At 42.2% G+C, this 24,620-nt stretch overlaps 2 protein-coding genes across 6 annotated transcripts in view; both read left to right on the top strand.

The window, feature by feature from the left end:
• LOC146798143 (G protein-coupled receptor 4-like) overlaps nucleotides 1-24,620 on the top strand; it is a 287,428-nt gene that overhangs the window by 54,638 nt on the left and 208,170 nt on the right. The gene's annotated exons all lie outside the window — the stretch shown is intronic.
• LOC146798144 (G protein-coupled receptor 4-like) overlaps nucleotides 1-24,620 on the top strand; it is a 238,217-nt gene that overhangs the window by 54,634 nt on the left and 158,963 nt on the right. The window contains exon 1 of one of the 5 annotated variants that reach the window (XM_085625380.1): nucleotides 22,659-22,762. The exons of 3 other annotated variants lie outside the window; for them this stretch is intronic. In XM_085625380.1, coding sequence (XP_085481506.1) covers nucleotides 22,684-22,762 — 79 coding nt within the window. In that variant the 5' untranslated portion in view covers nucleotides 22,659-22,683. Of the gene's footprint in view, nucleotides 1-22,658; nucleotides 22,763-24,620 lie in introns of those variants that run through there. One more of the 5 variants, XM_085625379.1, reaches the window with a different exon arrangement.

The raw sequence follows: 24,620 nt of genomic DNA, 5'->3' as shown, positions 1-24,620 counted from the left end.
GCATTTCTTATAGCTGGTAGATGATATGCTTAAAGACCTGTATTTGATGCGGTTGATCTGAACAGGTCTCTTGAAGGGCAATTATGTAAAATGTTTGGAGGTAAAGTAGTAGCTGAGTCTCGTCTGCTTTATTCCCTAGACCGTTTATGTTCCAAGAACATATTCTTAATTGATGTTTTGTTGCAGTATTTCGTTGCGTATTTTGTCATGTCTTCAAAGCCCTTATGTTAATGGTCCTTGCTATCCAATTCCAGTCATTTTGTCCCAGTGATCCTTGGGCTTGCCTTGGGCTCAATGAGTTGGTGTCCATCTGTGAGATTGATGAACTTCAGGCCCCCTTCAGGACACTTTCCGTTTTCACTGTTTTTTGTTTGTTTGAGAAACTACAATCATCTCTCTCTTTTTGTGCCTGACATAGTGGTTCTGGATACCCACCAATACACATTCATCTATCTTTACACTGGCTCTTTAGCCCCTCTCATGTGCCCTGCTCGTCGTATAATGTATTTTAACACTATATGCCAGCGTGATTGTTGTAAAATCTGAAGCTCAGAATCCTGCAATCTTACTGACAGAGCTACGCCACCTGGATCTATGTAAACATGGTCATCTCAGATTATAATGAGCTTCCAATTTAATCGACGTGAGTGGTTCTTCTGAAAAGATTAATTGTTTCTTTATTTTAATATTAAAACATGGAGCAAATTGAATGAGCAACGTGTGCTTTCGTGTTTGCTCTTCTCTGTTCTCTCGGCATGACCATCCTGGCATCACCTCCGTTTGAAAACTTTTCCTCGGTATAGGAGAGCTGAAGAGGAACACATGCTTCATCTCTTATGTTCAGACATGTGTGGTCTCCGTTCCAAGATGGCAAATTCTGAATAAAATCCAATTGTGTACAACTGTGACCAAAGGCCGGTTCCTTTCTGATGGATTTTCCACACAAATAAACTAGTAATCAGTTTGCAAATCAAGTAACCCATGTAGCACATTATCATTAACCAGACCTCTGGCAATATCCAACCAACTTAAAACACATATAAACAGCAACAAGAATTATTGTTGCACTGCCTACAGTTTACTGCAAAACAAAAAGATGGTTTAAGTTGCATCCCTCAATATCTAGGTGAGAAGCTACCGAGCCAAACCTCTGTGAGGCCACACCAGTGCAGAATGTGCACTACATAAAAACACATAACACCTTGTTCTTTTGAAAGAATAACTGAAAGAGCGTTGGAGTATAGAAGGCCACAGTAGCGCCCCTCCGCTAAGGCGGAGGAGCGTCGCCATACTTCTACACAGCAGGAAACGTAAAATGCTAAAAACGTTATCATTTTAAGTTTCCTTATGCTGCAGCAGATTTTGAGGCGGGGCTGCTCAGAGGAGCAAGGGAGGAGTGGTTTACCCACTCTTTAGTGCTCATTTATTTTTTTGTCAGCCCTCTCGTGCCATCCAAAACAGTCATGCGCACTTCCTATATTCTCCATGTAGGCTGCATTACAGCCTACATGAAGAACATTCCAAGGACCCCATTCCCTGGCTGAGTGTCGATCCACGGCGCTCAGACCAATCACAACACTTCATTGCAGCTTTGTGATTGGCCATCGGAAGCCTGGTAGCTGGGTGCTTCCTGCTGGTTCCTGGATCCTGCTGGAACCGGAGTCAGGAAGAAGAGGAAAGAGGAGAGGAGGCGGCCGTCTGGCCCTCACAGGTGAGTGGTTTAAAACCCCCACCACCACCTGAGTCTGGTAGCAGCTTCTACTGGAAGGCCAACCCATAGAAATGAGCAAAACCATCAGTACCCCCCATTTATTTATTTAAAGGTTTTATATAGCGCTGGCTGGACCCAAGAGTATCAGAGTGCTTTACAGGTTTTGGTAATACAGAATTACAATATAACTTTAGTACACTGAGGTAATGAGACAATAGTAGCATTGGAAGAAAGCAGAGTTGGTTAGTGTGTGAGGAGGGGGAGGGCGAGAAAGTGAAGGACAACAGTAGAGGGTGAGGGGTAGGGGGAAAGCAGGTGGGAGAAGGTGGGCATTATCCTAAAAATGAAGAGGGTGGAGGTGGTCGAAATGAAAGAATAGATTGGGGGGGTGGGGTGACACAATAAGTAGAGGGGACCTATACTGAATAAGGCAGGGGTAGGAATTATTAGCCAGTGATAATATATTAAGTACCCCAGAATTTATTGAGAAAGAGAAGCTTGAGGGCTTTTTTTGAAGCTGGCGTAGGAGGGGTAGCAACGTAAGTCTTTAGGGAGGGCATTCCAGAAGGAGGGCGTGTTTCCAGAGAATAAGCGGGACTGTTTGATTTCTTTTTAATAAAGGAGGGACAAGGACAAGAGCGTTAGTGCTCCTCATTGTTCTACTACAGCCTGCTTTGTGGAGTTTGTGAGATAGGTAAGATGGGATATTTTGGTAGAGGGTTTTGTGCGTGATGCAAGCAGTTTTGTAGGTGGATCTACCTTCAATCGGAAGCCATTTAAGGTCTTTGAGAACGGGTGAGATGTGATCAAAACGCTTACAGTCAGTAATAAGCCTGGCAGCAAGGTTCAGAATGGATTTGATAGGTGCTAGGTGGACTTTAGGAGTTCCAGCAAGAGTGGCATTACCGTAATCAATTTTAGACAGGACCGGTGATTGCACAACTGATTTAAAGTCATCTCCCGGAATATAGGGTTTAATTTTTTTAAGATGGTGAAGTGTTAAGAGAGCACCTTTTGGCGGAATTTTTTATGTGGGGAGTAAGACTGAGGCACTTGTCGATGCTGATGCTGAGGGATTTGACTGAGTTAGAGATGGAGAGAGAGCAGTTGAGAGCTTTGATGTCAGAGATCCAGTGTTGAATAGGGAGCAAGTTGTTTTTAGGAGAGAATAGAATTTCTGTTTTTTTAGGGTTTAGTTTGAGGTGGTTATGATGAAACCACAATTGAATCTTAATCAAGGCATCATTGTGATGTAGGACATCGGCATGGGATTTGATCCTATAGTAAAGTTGGGTGTCATCAGCATAGAGGTGGTAACTGATTTTCGCTTGTTTAAGAATCAGGGTGAGGGGTTCCATGAAGAGGTTGAAAAGAGTGGGAGAGAGAATAGAGCCCTGGGGTACGCCCAAGGTGACTGGCAAAGGTTTAGAAAGGCAATCGCTGACTTTAATTTGTTGGGTTCTATGTTGGAAAAAGGAGGTGAACCACTTGAGAACAGCACCATCAAAGCCAAAACGGTCTCTGAGAATATTGAGTAAGGCGGTATGGTTAACAGTATCAAACGCAGCAGAGAGGTCAAAAGAATGAGAAGGGAGGATTCACCCTTGTCTAGGGAGTGATGGATGTCCTCAATAATCTTGAGCATGGCTGTTTCAGTGTTACAGCCCTTTTGAAAACCTGATTGTAAAGCGTCCAAGAGGTTGAATGAGTCGATGTGTTTATCCAGCTGGAACAGGGCACATTTTTCCAGGGCCTTCGATAAGGAAGGTTAGAAATGGGGCGCAGATTATTTAAGTCATTGGGGTCAGCTGTAACGTTTTTGATGATGGAGGTAATTTGGCCTAGTTGGAGGGACGCAGGGACACTACCGGTAGCAAGGGAGGCGTTGATGATAGTGGTCCAATAAGGTGCAATGATGTGTTTTAGGTTTTGTACAAGATAGGACGGGAGGGGATCTCTGGAATGTGAGGATGGTTTAAGCTTGGCAATGATGTCGAGGAGACCCCGTTCTGAAACTGGACAAAAGTTATTCCAGGGTGCATTGTTTTTTAGCTGGGGGGGCTGTGTAGTAAGGTTCAGAAGGGGTGACCGCGGGGGGGGGGGGGGGGGGGGGGGTTAGGCGGAATCAGGGGGATGGATAGGAGTGGATGGCGACAGAGCGGAAATGCTAAGGAGGGGAGGTGGGCTATGTGAGAGGGGGGAGTTAAGACGAAGGATTGATCAATCTTAGTGATTTTATCAGAGAAGAAGCTGGCAATTTCTTCACATCTCTCGACCGTAGCCAATAGTTTCGGGGGGGCTGAGGCAGTTTGGTTTTTGACAATGTTAAATAGTTCCCTAGGTCGATTTCTTGTTGTATGTAGGTAAGGGGAAAAAGATCCTCATCCCTTACTAGTCATATAATAAGCATGTATCCTTTTTGTACTGGTTCTAGCCCAGAAACAGGGGGAGAGGCCCCTATCCCCCTAGTATGAATTAGGATTTTGTAGTTGTATCTGGGCAAGAGTCTGAGTTTTGAGTTCATTAGGATAAAATATCCAAATTAATGTAGATAGATCCGATGGTATTAGTCATATATTTGTGCTTTATTCGTCAGGTAAGAAGAAAAAGGAGAGATGGCACAGCCAACACGTGTTTCGCCCTCTAACTGGCCGTCAGGCCTAGGGCTTCCTCAGGGCTGCACATAGGCAGTGTTAAGCAACAATTGTTTACAAAGGGTTCGGTAAGTAATGTGTATATACCACACAAGGTTGTGGGTGATAGAAAGAAAGCGGGGGTTTAGGTCAGAGAAGAGGAGAAGGAGGGGAGAAGATAAAAAAAGGAACAGAGTTGAGGTGTAAAAGATTAACGAGATATTATTGCAGGAGGATAGTGTGATTAGTAAAGGAGAGTATATGGGTGGGGGTTAGCGGAAGGTATAGTTGAGGTGAGAAGGCGTATGTTAGAACAGATGTGAAGTCGAGTTAATTAACAGAACAAGGGACAGTGTGATTGATTCAAATATTAGTCGTAAAGATAATGATACCGGTTAAATTGCGTGGTATGTTGGTCAGAAGTATCAATAAATGGTGGGGAATAAATATGTAGAAGATAGTATATTAAAAAGGAGAAAAGAAGTTATATAAATTAAAGTAGAATTAATTAAAGAAGGTTGGCATTATAGAAAATCATGTCATACGGTACAATGGTTGAAACAACACGACAATTTTGGGAGGGCATTTGTAAAACCAAGATAACATCAGCGAGGGAAAAAAGACAATATAGTATAAGTAATGCCCCATTTGTGAGGAGACCGCGAGTTTGCAAGACAGGATGAAATAATGTTACCTGTGTGCAGGTACATATAACGAATAACATGATCATAGACAGACATATTGGAGATATAAATTAAACGGCAAGCAATTATTTAAGGAGAGAGAAACAATATATATACATGTCGTATGAGAACAAAAACGTCAAGAGATCCAGCATAGTTGAGACAAGTTGATGCGGGTTCCAAAGTGGTTTCACGGTAAATATGCAAACAATCAAACGTAAATTGACCCAGCCATATAAACATGAGTAAGGACAATTAGAAACATTTCAATCCAGCGTAACGATTAAGCGATCAGTCAAGGACAGAAGTAGCGGATAAAAACAAAGTAAGAAGAGAGCATATATTTACAGTGTAATTGTAATTTCAGCGTCCGGGACAGCAGGGTCAGGTATCAGATGAAAGAAAGGATATCCGCATTAGTTACTTATTCCTATAGCTTTGGTAGAGTTTGCGGATAAAAAAGCGAGGGCGTGATGCCGAAATTCTAACGGTAGTGAAGCGGTGATTTCGGTAAACCGAAAGATGGGGCGTCAGCGAACCAATTAGAACCGTGATATGGGAGTTGATTGAATGCAGTAACATGCAATGGCTTGGATGAAAATAATGATACAACAGATTACACTTTAGTAGGTGCGGTCTAGAACAAGGCAAAAGTGCATGAGGATTGAGGCGTGGAGCTAGCCCGGAAAGTGAAGAGTGCTCATCGTGGCTTGACACACTCTAGTACGTGAAGTATGACGTGAGCGCCAACCTAGGAGAGATGCGGACATTATCGGGGAGTGGATTTGTAAAGTAAAGTGAAGTAAACGTGCACTTAGCTAAAAGATTTATGCGATGTCGTAGAGAGTGCAAAGTACGATCCGAGTCCCTTACCGGGTAGTCACGTAAAAGGGTTTCTGTGAAAAGATTGGGTTTGTAAACCCTAGATTCTAAAATAGGGAGAAAACACAAAGAAAGAACAGATTGTGATATTATATCTTATAAGCTACAGTCTGGCAGGGCACAGGGGTGGTAATGATGTGTCTCTTACCTCCGGTCTCGGCTAATGCCAGATTTTATGGATTTCTACGGCTTCGGTCGTTAGGGTGAAGCCGAAGGGAGCTAGTATTCTTAAGGGAGTCGCGTGTGAGAACTTCCGGGTTGCAAACCGGAAGAGAGAGGGTTCAAACGCGCAGCGCCATTTTAGGATGGTGTGATTAGCGAGGGAAAGTGAAGGACAGGGGGGTGGGCGGGAACGTAATTATTGGCCGCCATGTTAGAATGGGGAGAAATGTCAGAAAAAGCAATCGAAAGCTAAAGGTGTTTGGTTAAAATAAACTGTACAAGAAAGTAATAATGTGTCAACAGGTAATACACATGAAAAACATTGTTATCAGAAATGTGTTCAGCATTTCAGGGCTTATATACATTGCAACTAACAGTGAAAACAAGAGAAGATACTTTTGTAAAACTTGGAGAGCCTCAGTTGAAGGATATTAGTGAGGTACAGATGGAAGGTGGGATGAAGGTATCCTTGGGCTGAGAGAGACATACTGTCAAGTATTTGTGAGCAAATTGCAGCTAATCATCTCCTAACCATACATGCATTCCTGCATCTTTGTTAAGTCCCAGATTGGTAGTTTTGTAATTCATGATCAGCTCGCTTTCGCGTCTCCGTAGTCTGAGTTCGCGGTTTCCCCCTCTCTTGGTTTGGTGTACAATCTCCAAACCGAAGAAACGAAAGTCCTTTTTGTGAGGGTGTTTTTCTTAGAAATGTTCCGTAAGGGGATGGCCAGAGGTATGTTTATGGATGTTGCGATAGTGTTCCTGAATCCGGATTCGTAATGGTCGGATGGTACTACCAATATACGGAAGGTTGCAGGGGCAGATTATCACATAGATGCAGAATTTACTATTGCAGTCAATCCATTCTTTTACGAGGAATTCCCGTCCTTGCGTTATTGGAACTCTTGTCATTTTATTGCAGCTTAGTTTGCAGATGCTGCAATTTTTGCAGGTGTGGAATCCTGAAGGCCTGTCTAGGAATGTAGTTGCTGAGTTCCGTTTTGTCTTCAAATTCTGATTTGCATAGAATATCCTTCAGGTTTGGTGCGCGTCTGAATGTGATTTCTGGGTATGTTTTAAGGTCTTGAGTAAGGTTGGGTGTATGTTGTAGTAAGTGCCAGTGTTTTTTGAGGCTTTGTCTGATTTGATGATGACCAGTGTTCTAGTCAGTTACGAAGCGTATTGCTGAATCACTCTTTTTTTGCCTGTTACGTTAGAACATTTGCTTTCTTTCTATTTTGGCCACTGTTGTCATTGTGTTTTTTAACGTTGATTGTTCATATCCTCATTGTATGAGTCTTGATACAATTTCTTCTCCTTTAGTTTTGAAGACCTCGTCTTCACTGCAGTTTCTGCGTGTCCTTAAAAGTTCTCCCTTTGGAATGTTCTTTATATTATGTCGTGGGTGAAAGCTGTCAGCGCGTAGATTGGAGTTTGCTGCTGTTTCTTTCCGATATAGTTTACTTTGTAAGGTGTTGTCTTTGACATAGTCGATTTCTTGCCCGATCATGTTGTGAAAGGAAGAAGGAAGCTTTTTCCTAAAAGATGTGGTTTTTTTTATAGTTGGGTCTTGCGGCTCTGAGGAGGACGAGATTTGGGGTGGAAGGCTGTTGCCTCCATGTGTGTTCAGCCTGCCTGAGAGCTCGTCTCTCATTGTTGAAGTCAGTATTGATCCAGGATTTGGAGGTTATACTTTTTTGCAGTTTTAATTTGGCTGGGGCAATTTGATCAAGGGGCTTCAATGATGGATTTGTTGTAATGTTCTGTAAGGTCATTGGCACTATGGGAGAGAGGAGTAAGCTGTAGATGAGCTTTAATTTTAGTCTCCAGTTCGTCCGGAGGAATAAGGTGAAGATTTCTGGTCAGCTTCTTTTGAATAACCAAGTACTTGAAAAGGGTATTTGTATTTAGGAAGAAATGGCGCTCGGCAACTTAGCGTATAGAGTATGTGAGTGCACAAGTGAATATGGTGCTAAACAGGAAGGGGAAACCTTTTAAGCCCCTTAATATGTGTAGGCAACTGAATACCACTACACTTGTATTGCATTCATACCTACTGAATTTAACATTTACTGGACTCATTTACACTCTTTACTAGCGGCATTATTTTCGGTTTTGTGGATAATTAAGCTTCTTGGATTACTTTTGCTTGTTTCTGACATAGAGAACGTGCTGAGCGCCGGCTTTTGGTTTTTCACCGGCATTTTGATTACCCTTCATTTCGAAACCTTTGACCGATTTATCCCTCCTTTCTCTTTCACTTGTGATTTGTGTACCCAGCCGGGTTGCAATTATCACAGGCTGTGGGCATCCACTACGTTCATGCAACTCCTGTCAGCCCTGAAGAGTCGTGGGTTCATCTTTTCCTGAAGAAACACGTGTTGGCTGGTTGTGCTTCTCTAAGGATTAAAGAAAATCTGTTTCATTTGAAGAATTGTGTATATTTTACTGTTGTCTTTACTGACTTTTAACTTGTATGTGTGCACAGGATTGCTTGAAAATAGCTTCTTTTGAATGATGGTAGTTGTGGAAGTGGGGGGGGGGGTACAGAGCTGTCGGACTAGTCAATGGGGATAATGTGGGCAAGAGAAGCCAGGTCCTTGCTAGTAATAATAGCTTAATAATAGCGTCAATGGTGGCACCTTTGGAGTGTGTAGGAGAATTGCAGTTTTGTTTCAAGTCGCTGATATCAAGTAAGTCATTGATGATTTTAACCGAGGGGTCGTCATTTTTGTTCCAGTGGAGGTTAAAGTCCCAGAGGAAGAGGTTTCTACACTTGGAAATCGATGATTGGATAAGAAGATCAGACACTTCTTCAACAAAGGAAAGGGGGTCACGAGGGGGATGATAGTTATTATGTAGGCGAAGAGGGGCTTTGTTGGGGGTGTTTTAGGTGTGGGAGGGGAGGAAGGGGATCAGGAGTTCTTCTTGTAGCTTCACACATCGGACTGAGTCAACCCTGTTGACGGGCTGAGCTGCAGCACTAGTATCTGGGGTGGGGCTGGCTATGACATTGTGCCTTGATTGTCATATTATCTATCGTACTGTATGCTGACTTTCTCCCCTGTTCATCTCAGGGACCACAGACTTGAATGTATGTGCTCTGAAACTCAATAAAATTCTGTTTAAAAAAAAAAGATATTATGTAGGCGAATAGGGGGGGGAGCCCTGAACTGTAAGTTCCGCACCAAGGTATTCAAAAGTAGTTGGGTCAGGGTGCTGGACAGGTGAGAGTTGAAGTTCTTCTTTATAAATTATAGCGATGCCCCCTCCAATTTTATCAAGCCTGTCTTTTCTGAGGATGGAGTACCCGGGGGGAGAGAGCAGGTCAAGGATTGATGAGGAGTGGGCATTGAGCCAGGTCTCCATCAGAAAGGCGATGTCAATGTTTTCACTGAGGATGGTTTCTGCGAATTCTGTAGCATGACAAGTTGGCGATCGGCAGTTGACCAACATGCAGTTGAGGGGTTTAGGGTAGTTTATTTTTGTGGAAAAACAGGCGTGGATAGTGGTGAGTTGTTGAGGGGGTCTGGGCGAGACTGGGGAGGACGGGGTCCTACTAGTTCCCAGGATCACAGATAAGCCTGGGCAAAGCACTACGCTACGCTCGCGTAGTTTGCGAAGTTTGCGCTACTTCGCACTACGCGAATTGCACATAGCACAGTGCAAACATGCGTAGCGTAGCGTTGCATAGTGCAGCGGTCATTTTTTGCTTGCTCGCGGTCCTCAACATCAAGTTGGCGACTGCGAGCAAGAAAAATGACATCCTGGCGAGACTTTTTCCTTGTTCGCGATCAGCAACATCAAGTTGCCGATCGCGAGCGTGGAAAATAAACATCCCGGCAAGATTCTCAATGCGAGGAGGTCAGGTTTCTCATTGCGAGTGGTCGCGTATGCTAGCGACTGCTCGCGATGAAAAACTACCAGTCCGCGTTGAGAAAGCTGCCGCTCGAGTAAAAATCTACTCGAGCGGCAGAAAACTACAGCTTGCACTGTGCAAGATGCCGTTTTAAATGATTGCACAGTGCCGGATGCTTGTCTGCACTGTGCAATCATTGAAAACTGCATCTTGCACAGTACGAACAGGGTACTACGCAGTTCGCGAAGTGCTACGCGTAGCTCGCGTAGTGCAAAGTGCACTTTGCGTAGTGCTACTTCGCGAACTACGCCCAGCGTTAATCACAGATCCCAGGATGAAAGAGGTGGAGGAGAGTTTGTGGTCGGGGTGGTGAGGGGGTAGGCTTTATTGATGTCCGGGGAAGGAAGATGGCTCGGGGAGAGGGGTGGGCTGAAAAGACAATTACTGCAAGGCGGTCTAGGTATTGAATTGTCGTTAGGGGAAATATTCCCTTGGTTATGGAGTGCGGGGTACGTTTGTATGGAGTCCAAGGGATAGGTGTGATTGGAAACGTTCCTTGTGGAGAGGGAACTGACGTCATTTCTGGGAGAAGAGAGTTCTAACACAAGGGTTGAGAGGTGGAGTTCTATATTGAGGAGTGACTGGGTAAGATGTACCTTCAGGGCACTGAAGTATGGGATAACTGGGCAAATGAACTATAGACGGTGGAGCCTTTTTGCAACCCGAGAATCCTAAGCTGGAACATTTATGGATCTGAGGGAATTAAGAGGAGTGGTCACGTGGGTGAAATACTGTTTATATCATAAAATTTTCCTGCAGGAGTCCTGGTTCTGAGAGGACAACGCCATTGAGAGCTTTGTAGCTGTTAACAGTTTAGGTCAGAAATGTGGGAAGAGAAGAGCCTCGGCAGGGGTTCTAGCACTAATCGCCACTAAGATAATTAAGAATGTTTTGGATAATATTTAATTCGTCCAGTGGACTGCAATTCTTAGTAGTAGAGTTATGGGTGAATAATAAAGAATGTGGTCCGTTTATACTGATAACTGTGTACATTCATGAAGAGGAGTTCCACAGAATGAATAAGAAGGTTCATAATTTTGATCAAGTATTTTGTAATGTGTTGTGAAAATTCCTGGAGGCAACTATAATTATGGCTGGGGATTTTAGCACACGATTGTACTGCAGGCAGGAGCGGCCTGTGCAGGTAATAGCGGAGGGGTGGGATGGGGGAGATTTGGCTGATGACAGTGAGGGAAAATTAAATTCATTTTCCCTCATCATAGTCTGTCGAACCACCCCCACCGCTCTTACCTTCACCGGCTGCTCCTGAGATGAATTGCTGCAGGAGGTTATTAAGCATCACAATGGGCCCCCAGCCTCTTTCACAGTGGTGTGACAAAAAAGGAGATGATGCTGGTCCAATGGTTGGTAAATAATGGGTTGGTATGTCTGAACGGTTGCTTTGAGAATGATACCCCGACAGCCCAAACTTTTCGTTTTGGCCATAATAGCTGCTCTGTTGACTGTTTGTTCCTGCTTCACTGTACGGACTCTATACAAATTTTAAAGTAATGGATTCCCATGGAAGCGACCGACCATTGGGTAATCTTGGCCATTCTATACTTTGAGGTGCTGGAGGAAGCCAATAAGTTTTTGCTCTTAGGTTTAAGCTTTCCTCTGAGTCTTAAAACACACTTAGATCATCATTATCTTTAGAATTTGGCCATGTACCGAGTCGTGGAATGTACTGATGTTTTTCTGGGGAAAATGAAGCCATAATGGCTTGGTTTAGTAAGGTCTTAAAAAATGTGCTGGCCTGTATACGTGTGAATCTCAGTAGTCATGTATTAGGGCTGAAGGGCCCAGGCAGAATTGAAGTGTGGTTTGACGTATCCTGTCAGGAAATGAAAAGTCGATTGAGGAGGATATCCAAACCGTATAGGCAGGGTCCACCAATATCTAAAAAGTAGTAGTAAAGTGTTTTCCCAATCAGTATAAGTAAGTAAGTGATATCTTTATTTGCGTGATTACTTAAAACCATTGCAACAATAAAACATCAATATCAATTTTCTCCATATTATAAAACCATGATTTCATTTTAGATAAAACCATTGCATAAATAAAACAAAAGTAGACAGATTGTCCGCGTTGAAACTTTTGGTTGTGTATCAGCGTGCTATTGAGAGGTAAGGTTGTTGGAAATGTGTGGAACATGCCATTTCCAAGTTTTTCCTCCTGTGTTGTGCTTTCTGGGGCCGCAGGATCTTGAGTGGGGCTCCCAGCAGCCCAGGACGGCAGAGTGCAATTTTGACAGTAGCTAAGGTGCATTTCTTCTGTGCTAGCATGGCGGTGGCTGAGACTTGGATGCCTGGTGTAGTGCCAAATTGATCAGCTTAAAAGTTTACCTACTGTACCCATAAATTGGACCATATGGCAGGCTAGCTGGATATCCCCTCCTTCGAAGCATGCTTTCACTGCCTTCCTGCATATTCTTATCCCCTTTTTTTTCAAGACCGGTTTTAATACGAGTCTTCGTTCCTTGTTTAGTCTCCCACAAAAGCACAAGAAAGTGTGGTACATCTTCTTTAGATTCTCCTCATAATCGACAGTGGGTTGTTGTCTGTGGCCATTTCCATGGTGGCAAATGGACTAAAGATGGAAGTATGCCTAGCTGCAAGTGAAGGTATTTTTCCTTTATTGTTCTCGTGAAGCCTGCACCTAAGTAGGGTTGGAGGAAACCTCTGAAGAAGTTCTGTAAGCCAAACTAGCCGTGTGCCCTTTTCCTCACACAAGGGACATCATTTTTACCGTTTCTTTGAAGCTTTTGTGCGACCCAGAACTTTCCCAAAGATCTCGTAGTGCCAGACAATTTTTGAGTCTTGCAAGTAAGTCATTGCCGCATTGCCTTTTTTGACTTATGCTCGTTCCAAATGTGCGCGTTTAGAGACCCAGAATCAGATCCTTTTATTTTGTGCCAGCATTTGACCAAAGGCACCCTTACATGCTATTTGTTAATTTCGTAAGCCGAATTCTAGTCTGATTTGTGCGGGCGAGGTATATTTGGGAGACTGAATATTCTCATTGCCCTAGCCACCGTGCTCTCCAGAGTGTCTGCATCTCTTCCTTGCAGGCACTCGCTCCCGTAGGTGATAGTGGGGGAGGAGCTTCACTTGGATTACCTGTAGCAAAGGTTTGAGAATTGGGCTGATGATTTTCTGATTTTTAATGCAATCGCTGTTGCATTTCCTCTTCTTGTTATGGTTTCTTTTTGTTGCGAGAACGTACATTTACTGTCCAATATTATACCCATGTACTTGTACTTTTCAAAATATTAAGTGAGAGTTCTCCCAATTGCCAGCAGTGTTTGTGAGCGTTCTTTTTCTGGTTTAGCCCCATTACATTTGCTTTGTCTAGATTTATACGTAATCCATTCTTGGCAGAGAAGTTGATTGTGACCTCTATTAGGTGCGGCAAGCCAACCGGAGTGTGGTTGATTATAACAAGGTTGTCGGCGTAGAGTAAATTTGGAAGGCTAAGACCTGTCAAATTTGGGGAGTGGGAATTACAACTATCTAACTCAACTGAGAGGTCTGACATAAAAAGATTAAACAAAGTCTGGGCCAAAACGCAGCCTTGTTTCAGCCCCTTGGCGGTTGGTATCTTCCTGGACAGGCGATGTAGGAACCCAGCTTTATTTGCACCCACATATCGGTGTGGAGTAGAATCAGCCTAGTCAATAGGTTTGGTGAGATTGTTCTTTTGGATTGTTTGTCCCATAGTTTCTTCCTGTTGATGTTGTCAACGGCAGATGAATAATCAATGAAGCAAAAAAAGAGTGGTTGATTGACCTTTTTGGCAGCATCTATCAGAAGGTATAGGGCATGTATGTTTGTTGTTGTTCCAGTAATTTCTGAAATCCCGTTTGGTTGATAGGAATTATTGCCATTTCGGCCACCCAATCTGTTAGTTCTTCCAGTAGAAGGCCAGGGTAGTTTTTGGGATCATTATCTATTAACGCGATGAGCCTGTAGTTTTTTGCTTCATACTTGCTGCCTTTCTTGTGAATTGGGGAGATTATTGACCCCTTCCAGGAGTCTGGTATTCTTTCCACTTCAATGATCTGTTTAAAAAGTGGTAATAATGCTGCCACCCAATAATCTGGGTCTTGCTTTTATAAGATTGGTGGGATGCTGTTAGGGCCCAGCGCCCCCTCTTCCCTGCCTTTCGCAATCCTGTTCATGATCTGTTTGTTTGTGAAGGCATAATAACCCTCCTCCAGTGGTTTATCATGATCAGATAAGTGTCTCCCAGTTCCTTGTACTTCATTCTTATAGTCGTCTTGGTTGGCATTGAAATTATGCCAGAGATAATTAGCCCAGGCTTCTTCTGTCAGGTGTGAATTGGTTCCAGGTGCCTTTGGGTTCTTTATGTTATTCACTATGTGCCAAAAGTTTGCACTATTGTTTGTTTTTGCACCGTGTAGAAGTTTGGCCCATAGCTTGTCTTCTGTTTCCCTTTTTGCTTGCCAGATGAGTTTCTTCTTGCTGATTTTTAGGTTCCTTAGTTCCTTTTGAATGCCACCATCTGGGCCTGTTTGGCAGTGCCTCTGCACTGCTCTATTTTTCTCTTGAGGTGTGTAGTTGAAAGTTGGTAATACTCCTGGCTATGTGGTGCAGGGAGAATCCTCCGTTGAAAGTTTGCTTCTGTAGTTGCGCAAGACGTGTGTGTATTTTTTTTTTCTTTGTGTGGGCTGCCACAAGACTTTTAATAAAGTTTTCCCAGCAGGTTAAGGTGCTTGTATTTGTCGATTTTGTTTTCCTCCCAGAGGTCTTTTGCCTTGACCAGGAAACATTCCAGATTGCGCGTTTAGCATTTAATTCTTTTGCAGTTGACTGTGTACATTGTACTCTGGTTCCCCACTGGCTGGGTTAGTGTTATACCATGTATATTCAGTTTAATCTCTTGTGGTAGAGGATCGCCGAGTTCTGATGTTCTATCCGAAAGTCTGCAATTTTGCTGATCAATGATATTGATACAAAAGTGTAATCTATTGTTGTGTGTTAGTGCATTATGAAAAGTTGCCGCCGCTGGGCAATCCCTTGGGAAACGTCCAGTTAATGCCACCAGTCTCAGACGTTCTAGATCCTTTAAGAGTTCTTTTGCTAGTCTGGTTTGTATGTCCCATTTGCATTCTGCTTGGCGGGAGATACCCCAATGCCAGAAATTGTTCTTCCACTAAATGATCCCTGTCCAGGGAGCTCGAAAGGTGCATGTTAGAGTCACCTGTTACAATAACATTCGGGGTTGAAGCCTCTGAAAGAATCCTTGTTAGTTCAGAGCCCAGGAGTTTCGTCCCAGCTTTTTTTTTCCTGGTATGGACTTCTACTTAGAACAAAAAAACAGCCTATTTTTTTTACAACCACTGGAGTGAAATGATGGAGGTGATTCACTCAAGTGACTAAAGATTATTTTAGCTGAACTTAAATACATTTAGTAATTCCCAGTAGGGGAGGCTCATCTGCACTATTGCTGAGGATGCCTGGGTAGCAAACTTGAATGATTTACATGGCTCCCCTCCCATGCAGGCAAATACTCTGTTATGCCCCATTGCCAGTGTTGATCCTAATTGGTTTTTGGTAAGGACATTAAGCTTATAATGGATTACCTCAAGATAACCAGGGCTGCAGGGCCAGATAATATACCTGCAGTAATAATTATGACAAACAGCGATTGGTGGGCTAAGGTATATGCTCACCTGTTTGGATGGATTGTCACCTCAGAAACCCATTCTAAAAAACGGACATGGTAAATCACTCTCACACTATAGATTGATTAGCCTTTTTGATATCTCTGAGAAGGTCTTCTCAAAAATTCTATTGATTCGTCTGGAAGAGTGGGCCCGTGAAAACAAGTGTATTCTAACTGAGCAGGGTGGTTTTCGAGAGGGTCATTCCACCATGGACCATTGCTTTGCCCAATGCGCTATCATTAGGAAATCCTTGGCAATAAATCGGAGGCTGTGTTGCTGTTTTATAGACTTCCCCACAGCATTTGTCAGTGTCGATAGGGGATGGCTCTGGGAGAAACCTAGGTCCTGGAATATCCTTCATCGATTACTATGTATGATCCAGGCACTACACAATGACAATTGGGCTCAGGTAGAACTAGAGAAGACCAGGCGTTCAAGGAAGATTCCAATCCTGGATGGCCTCTGGCAGGGGATGGGTTTTCGCCCGACCCTTTTCAGTCTGCTTTTGGCAGGCTGTTCTGAAATCAAAGTAATTTTCTCCAAAGGCGGGGTGAGCACATTTCATGGCTTTTGTATGCGGATAATCTGGTATTGCTAGATTATACCCCGCTTGGCTTGCAAAGGAAACTAGAATCCTTCTATACTGATAGTAAAAGTACCTCCCGGACATTTTTATTTAGAGAAAGCTAAGATTATGGTCTTGGGGAAAAGAATAAACAACTTTAAATGGATACTAGTGTCCAGCTCAGTGGAAGTGGTAGACCCCCTATAAATATATAGAGCTGACGTTCACTAGGAGCCTAAAGTGGGATACACTACTGGGCCCTACTACAGACAGGAAGTCTGGTAAAGTTCAATAAAACATATGAGGAGCTGTTGCTTGCTCACCTCATGGAAACATATGAAGTTAAAACCCCACCTATTGCACTGTAGAGTGGAGATTCTGCCTCTTACATAACCTAAAACACATTTGTAGCGCGCACCTTCACCACACCGGTATCTTGGTGCTGATTAACAGATTTTTATTGTTTCCCAACTCAATGGTACTCATTTTAGCGACCTCAGAAGGATGAAAGGCTGAGTGGACCCGCCAGGATTTGAACCTGTGACCATGAGGTTGAACACAGGCCCCTGCAGTGAAAGCATTAGTCCACTAAGCCACCAGACCGGACTTGATTAAACGTCTATCTGGAAACCAGTGGAGAATACAGTACTTGAGGGTCTTCTTAGTCTTTACAAAGGAACTATGGAGCGGGATATAAGGAGGGGATTGAAACTGGCATCATGGTATCTGTCATGAATGCTGAAGTTCTTGACTATGCTATCCTCGATGAAGAACCAATAAAAAGTGCTAAACTATGTTGGGAAGAAATCCTTGTCAGCAAAAGCAAGTGGGCAGGGGATGTCCGGTTCAGGATAAGTGACCTCAAATCTATGCACTCGCTTTGGTGTACCAGAGAATCCTGGTTCCCCTTCCCAAGTAAACAAGCACTGAGGGAATCAACCCTGTAGGAAAGCTAGAGGCTGGATACAGCCTATTTGTTGGAGAAACCCTCAATAAGGCTTACATTGAATACTCTAGGGCAGGAGTATGTTTTTCCTATCTGACCTAGTTGCCAGACCCCAAGCTACTTAGGGAAATCTTGAAACTGAGACTGGGGTTTAATCCATTTTTTTCCAGTTCAGGATAGTATGAGGAGGTACGGGATGATAATGGCTTCTTTAAAATATCAGATCTATTCTAGATCAAACGAAATAGCATTTCTGTCTGAAATGAGGTTCGGTGATGTTGCAGTAGGAATTTCATGTTTTAAGCTAATCAGTTAAGCAGCGTTTTAATACTGAATTGGCTTAATGCTGATTTAGATGCATGTACTAAAGGCTTTTAGAATGTTATAATCAATAGAAGCCCCAATAAACCTATTGTTACTACTACTAACGTGTTAATTTTTAAGTCATATATTTCCCTTGTCTTAGTCTCTGTATGAGGTGGTCTGTGTATCCAAAAATGCTGTTTAATGAAAAGGTGAACGTTGAATTATCAGATGTTTGTTAACAATGAGCGAGGATTTCTACAATTTTATCCAATCTTTTCCTTTCCTTTACATAATATTACTGATTACTCTAGTATTCATCATTTCTCGCTCCCTGTCTCCTCCTCATCCTACCATTAACTCTATTCTTCACTTTTTTACTAACTTCATTTTATATTCATGGTCTATGCTTTCTACATTTTACATTTCTCTCTTGTCTAAACTCATATCCTTATTCCAACTCTCTCTACTCCTTATTAATATGCAATGTTGTTTTAACTAATTAGATTTTTGCCTCATAGTTTTGATTCATTCTGTTTTTGATTACTTATGTCCTTGAAAGTCATTTCATGGAAGGTTAGGGGTCTAAATTCTCCTATCAAAAGACAAAGAGTTCTCACTCACTTAGCTAAACTAAATGCTGACTTGGTGTTTTTGCAAGAAACTCCTCTAACAGACACAATCATTAAAACTGAAAAGAGGGTGGGTGGGGGATGATTTCTCATCTCCAGGAGATGGGAAACGAAACGGAGTAGTGATACTTTGTCATAAGACACTTCCAATTTTATTCTTGTCGCAAGATTCTGATAGTGATGGTAGATGGCTGAATGTTAAACTGTTGTTAACAGATGTCCCAGTTTCTCTTTTTAACGTCTATGTGGTGAACCCTCTTTTTGGTCCACATTGGCCAAACAAATTACACATTCTATGGAAGATAATTTTATATTCGCTGGCAATTGCCACCAGGATTTGATCCATTTGTTGACACATTCTAGATTTCCCTTTGTTCCTAATAAACCACATAAATCCTTTGTTAACACTATTAGTAAACACAAACTTCTAGATGCTTGGCGCTTATGTAATCCAACTCCCAGAGAATATACTTTCTACTCCCCTACTCACCACACCCAATCCAGACTCGATTTATATTTTTGTTTCCCACAACATATCTCAAACGCTCACGCATGCAGAAATTGGCCCTATTTTAATCTCCAACCATGCCCCTGTTTCGATTGGCATTGATATTTTACTTAAATCTTCAGCCCCTAAAAGATGGCGTTTTAATAACGCCCTTCTTTTAAACCCTCAGTTCACTGCTTCATTCACTAATTTCTTTAATGAATATTTTGATTTAAATTATACTGAACATATGCCATTTTCAACCATATGGGATGCTTATAAAGCTTCGGCACGAGATTTTATCATTGGTTTTGTTGCCAAGCAACGTAGAACTGCCCGTGTATATATACTAAAAATCTTTTCCAACACATTAAGAAGCTAGAGCACTCCTATTACACTTCACACTCAAAGATTGCCTAACAGCTCTGATTAACGCAAAATTGCAATTTAACAAAAAGTCGACTGATGATGCTTCACTATACCTATGCAAATCCAGTTCAAAGTTCTATGGGGGCAAAAATAAAGCTGGCAAAATACTGGCTAACTACTTAAAGATTAGACCGAATAAGTTAAACATAGAATCGATATGCAACACTAACTCGAATTTAAAATTTAAGGATGCTGATATTCTAAGTGAATTCTCCCTTTTTTACAAATCTTTATATTCGTCCGAAACCCAACATTCCTGATCACATTTCTTTTCTAACATACCAAAACCCGACCTCTCTTCTCTGGATTTGTCTTCTTTGGAGTCCGATATTACACAACAAGGACTATTATCCGCGCTTCAAATTCTTAACAAAATAAGGCACCGGGTCCGGATGGTTTTACCGTTTAATTTTATCTACATTTTTCCAAAATCCTTTTGCTTAAATTGCTCTCTTTAACACATTTTTTTAGTTCTTTAAATAAATCCTCTGGATCCTTTTTAGAGGCACATATTTGCCTTATTCCTAAGGAAGGCAAAGACTCTAGATTCTGTAAGAACTACAGACCCATCTCCCTGGTTAACATTGATTATAAAATCTTCTCAAAAGCATTAGCTATTCGACTGGATTCCTATCTACCAAATTTACTGGGAAAGGAACAGTCTGGCTTTGTTAAGGGACGTTTTATTACAGATAACACCCGACTTCTTTTTAACATCTTGTCCAAATCATCCCGCCTAAAATATTCCCTGGCAGCAATTGTATTAGACGCGGAAAAAGCATTTGACAGGGTTGAGTGGACTTATTTGTTTTACACTCTTAAGTGGTTTGGTTTTGGTCCTAAATTTATTTCTTTGATTTCTCTTCTCTATTCCAATCCTCGCGCTGCAGTCTGTGCTTATGGTTTGATTTCTCCATTCTTTGACTTGGGTAGGGGAGTTCGTCAAGGTTGCCCCTTATCCCCCATTCTGTTTAATCTAGCTTTGGAACCTTTCCTTTCCAAATTACGCCAAAATCCAAACTTAAATGGTTTCCAAATGACCGATTACCATATTAAACTCGCAGCTTATGCTGACGATATCTTGCTTTTTATCTCTAATCCAAGCGAATCAATTCCTGCTTTTCTAGCTGAAGTCCAAACATACTCCCTTATTTCTGGATATAAGCTAAACAATGATAAATGCGAAATTTTGCCCTTAACCAAATATACTTTTAAACCGGACTTTGGTGCCTCTAATTTCACATGGAGTCCTAATCGTATTAAATATCTAGGACTATATATTACACCCAGCATTTCAGACACAGTAGCTTTATGCATGAATAAATGCACTCAAAAGCTCTCGGACCTGACGACCAGATGGCATCCTCTTTACTTATCTTGGTGGGGATCTTTAGACACCATTAAGATGATGTTATCGCCCATAGTTTTATACACTATATATCTAATATACCACTTCCAATTCCTGTTAAATCATTTAACAAGGTTAACTCCATTCTCTCTTCCTTTTTATGGAACAACAAAAAACCCAGAATGTCTCTGAAGAGATTAATTTGTTCCAAAGATGAAGGTGGAATTAACTTTCAAGATTTTCGGACGTATCAGAAAGCATTCCTGCTACGTCAGACATCTCTTTGGTTACTCGAGCCCACAGATGATTTCCCTTTGTGGACCTCAATTGAACATCTTTTTATCTCTCTTTTCTTTCCAGGAGTGTCTTTCCTTCTCACGCAAACCGCATGCTCTTTCTATCCCCATAATCAAATAGACCTCTAAACTTCTCCAGCCATCATCTCCTTCTGAACTGCACACTACAGACTCCTTCCTCAGTTCAACCATTTGGCATAATAAAAGTCTGCTCATTCACAATAAAACCTTTTATTGGAAACCTTGGAGACAGAGAGGATTAATTTGGGTTCACCAGTTATTTTCCCAATCAATCTTTTTATCCTTTTTGCACACTTAGCCAATTGTTTAACCTACCCACTTCCTTTACTACAAAATACAATCTATTAAAGGAAGCCATGATGACTATTTATACCCGAATATCTAGCATACCTATTACTTCTAACAACCCTGACTCCCTCTCACATTTACACACTATGCTACAAAACGCACCTAAAGCTTCCACTATTTATGGTTTTCTACGAGGTACTGATACTACTAGACAGAAATCTAAAATAGAAGAAGCCTGGGAATATGATTTCCAGACCTCTTGGCCAATTTCTTTATGGAATAACGTATGGATTAAATTACGCAAATCCTCTAGAGCAGCAAACACAACGCAAACACTGTTTTTTGTATATAATAGACTTTTATTATCACCGCACGTTTTAAGTAAAAGTTTTTCAAACAAAGGGGAGGGGGAAGGGGGCGTGGGAAAGAAATCTACTTTCTTAAAACTGCCCTCACACACCTTACGATGTCATGCTTCATCATGCAGGCACAGACCAACACACTGGGCGGAGCCTAATTGTTTTGTATAGAAAAGTGGTGAGGAAAGAAAATACATATACAGGTGAAGGAGAAGATTAGTCCCTTCAAGAAGGGATCAGAAAGTGCAAAACAAAATAATAATAAAACTATCTGAGGGGAACTTAGGTTACCTTTATTTTTGGTCACCCTCGATAGGGTTAAAAATATATAGGATACAAGAGGGGAATCAGTACCCCTATATCCTCTTTGCAGGAACCAACATGTCTCGGCCTTTAATGTATGCCCCCAAGGGTCACAGCGGCCTTCGTCAGGGTATTGATCCCTTTAAAAAAGTTCTTGGTCTAGACCCACATTCAGGTCTTAGTCACCGGATAATCTCCATATCTCACTCTTATGCAATCGCCCAGAGGAACAGAAAAACCGAGTTTCACAGCTATTGGCTAAACCCAGGACCGTCGTGGGACCGTGATCCAATCGTCACACTTACTCCAGGATCGACGTGTAGTTCTCGTCTTACTCTGAATCCACCGATGATGGCATACATTAAAGGCCGAAACATGTTGGTTCCTGCAAAGAGGATATAGGGGTACTGATTCCCCCGGTGTATCCTATATATTTTTAAGCCTATCGAGGGTGACCGAAAATAAAGGTAACCTAGGTTCCCCTCAGATAGTTTTATCATTATTTTTGTTTTGCACTTTCTGATCCCTTCTGGAAGGAACTACTCTTCTCCTTCACCTGTGTGTGTGTGTGTGTGTGTGTGTGTATATAGTTTCTTTCCTCGCCACTTTTCTATACAAAGCAATTGCGCTCCGCCCAGTGTGTTGGCCTGCGCCTTGCCGTCAGATGCAGCCCAATGATGAAGCATGACACCGTAAGGTGTCTCAGGGCAGTATTAAGAAAGTAGATTTCTTTCCCACGCCCCTTACCCTCCCCTTTGTTTGGATTGGGGTTCAACAGCTCCCCACTCTTTTTTTTTTTTAGTTTTTTTGTCCTTTTCTTTATAGTGAGTATATAGTTGTGGATGGGGAGTTAGAAAAAGGCTTATTCCCTAGTCTCCTCTTGTGATTTTCTCTAGACCTAAAAAGGAGTCTGTGCCATAGGACTGTGCATTAAAGGAGGTATATTGTCACAACCACCTGTAAAGATGGAAGAATGCACAAAACCATGGACTATCTGAAGAGATGTGCTTCTGAGTTACTGATTTGGATGTGGGCCAAAGTTACACCATCTTCTTCCCCAGAGCCAGTGTCTTTTAGTCTTGCAAAAATGCGAAAGGAAACTATGGGTAAGTTGCATTTATCTTTATACAGGGATGACTAACGCTCTGAAGAGACGTGTCCACCATTTAATGGCTAATGCTTGCCCTCTAGATAGCCGGCTTGGCCTGTAGTGTTGACCACATCCCTCTAGGGCTTTGTTCCATAATGCATGTATGCTATGAGTACATTCACACCTGTTGAAGAGCCTTTGACAGACCTGTAAAGTGAGCAATCGACCGCAGTGGTTTCCTCGTGTTTCTCAATCTGCCTGAGCTTCCTAGGACTTGCTGCTGCCGCCTTCCTGGAAAGGAAGTGCGGCTGCTTACATCCAGGAGTTTCCAGATTTACATTCTAGAATTCCTCAGTGAAGACGAGCAGAATACGATGATAATGCTACAATTTTTCTATATAATAAGACCCTGCAAAATGTTAGTCTTCCCCAGAATCTCGCGAAGACTCCAAACTCAGTCTTACTGTGTGAATGCGGTATTTCTGTAGCTTTAACCTAGCCTTTAGGCAGAGGAGTGCTGGTCAAAGACGAGCATAAAGTCTACAAATGATTGTAGAGGTATCTGTTCGTGCATTGTGATGTACTGTTTTTTAAAGAAGTGCGTCATCAACCCATTCCTAAGTTGGAGCAGCTTTGGGGTGGGTGGGGTCCTAATGGATATGGATCTGTTAAGATCCTGGGTGTAGAGCTGGGGAAAGGCCTGCCATCTTGTTAGGTCGGAGCCTACCAGACAGCGCAGCTTTCTGGTTCTGAAAATTCTTCTTGGTGACATTCTGAAAGCTTTCCTAGGAATCCATTCTGTGCATTGTTTACCATTGGCTTTGTGGTTTGTAACTCACATTTGCTTGCTTTCTATTTGTTGGCTTTACTGATTTTAGGCAGTCCAGCATGTCTTTGTCCCTCCTGTGGAGCATAGCTTATTTACCATTGCTCCTTGTATTCTTCCATGAGTATCCACGTTTTGTAACAGGCTTTTTTGTCACATTTGCTGTGCATTCAAAGACAGAGGCCAAATGTCGGGCTCCGTCTTCTGAGGGAACTTGGTGTTTTACTTTTCTTTGGTGGAATTTCTTTGGCTGACTACAAAGTGAGATGATTTATGTGCCAATCTTGCTGGATACTGGGGGTGGGAACGGACGGTTTTTTCTAGCACACAACAAAATATAAATGTCTGTAAATGAACTGTGCAAATATTTGAGAATATATCAGAATTAGGAAAGCAGAAATGAAACACATTTTTTGTAATTCTGAAGTGTGGTGGATACATTTTGAAGAAGATCAAGACAAATCAATGCATTGGATGATGCCATTTCCACACATTTGTGCACTGTGTAGTTTGATCAGTAAAACAGTATGTACAAATGTAACGGTCATTTCAATTGAAAAAGTGTAGTCTGTAATGGCAGTGCACTAACACACTATTTATACACCACTCCACTCTATGCCATTCCACTCTACCATAACCTACTCCACTCTAGGCCACTTTATGCCTCTACTCCACTCCCTCTATGGCACTTTACTCCACTCCACTCTTCTCTCTTCCACTCCATAACACTTCCTCTATGCCACTAACTGTTAGTCATGCTGAACAGCAGCTATTCTGGTGTACAACTTGGCTAAAACACCTTGGCAAAGCCTATAGGTCTTCAATGAGCGAGACCTATTGGGGTTGCCAATGCTTGTTTTTTCTTTTAATCTACAGTCTGATGGTATCCTAACTGTGGGTGTGCTGAGAGCCACGGAGATGGTGACCTTGGCTGCAAGGTAAGTGGTGGTGCTGGTCATGATGGTTGGGCGTGATTGGCAGTTTTGAGGTCATCGCTCTGTCCCCTCTTACAAGCTGCTACATATAAAGTGTTAGATGATGCTTCTGA

This window comes from Triturus cristatus, chromosome 9, assembly GCF_964204655.1.
Source record: "Triturus cristatus chromosome 9, aTriCri1.1, whole genome shotgun sequence".
NCBI lineage: Eukaryota > Metazoa > Chordata > Amphibia > Caudata > Salamandridae > Triturus > Triturus cristatus.
Note: the sequence above shows the minus strand (reverse complement) of the source record. Positions and strands in the feature narration are given on the sequence as shown.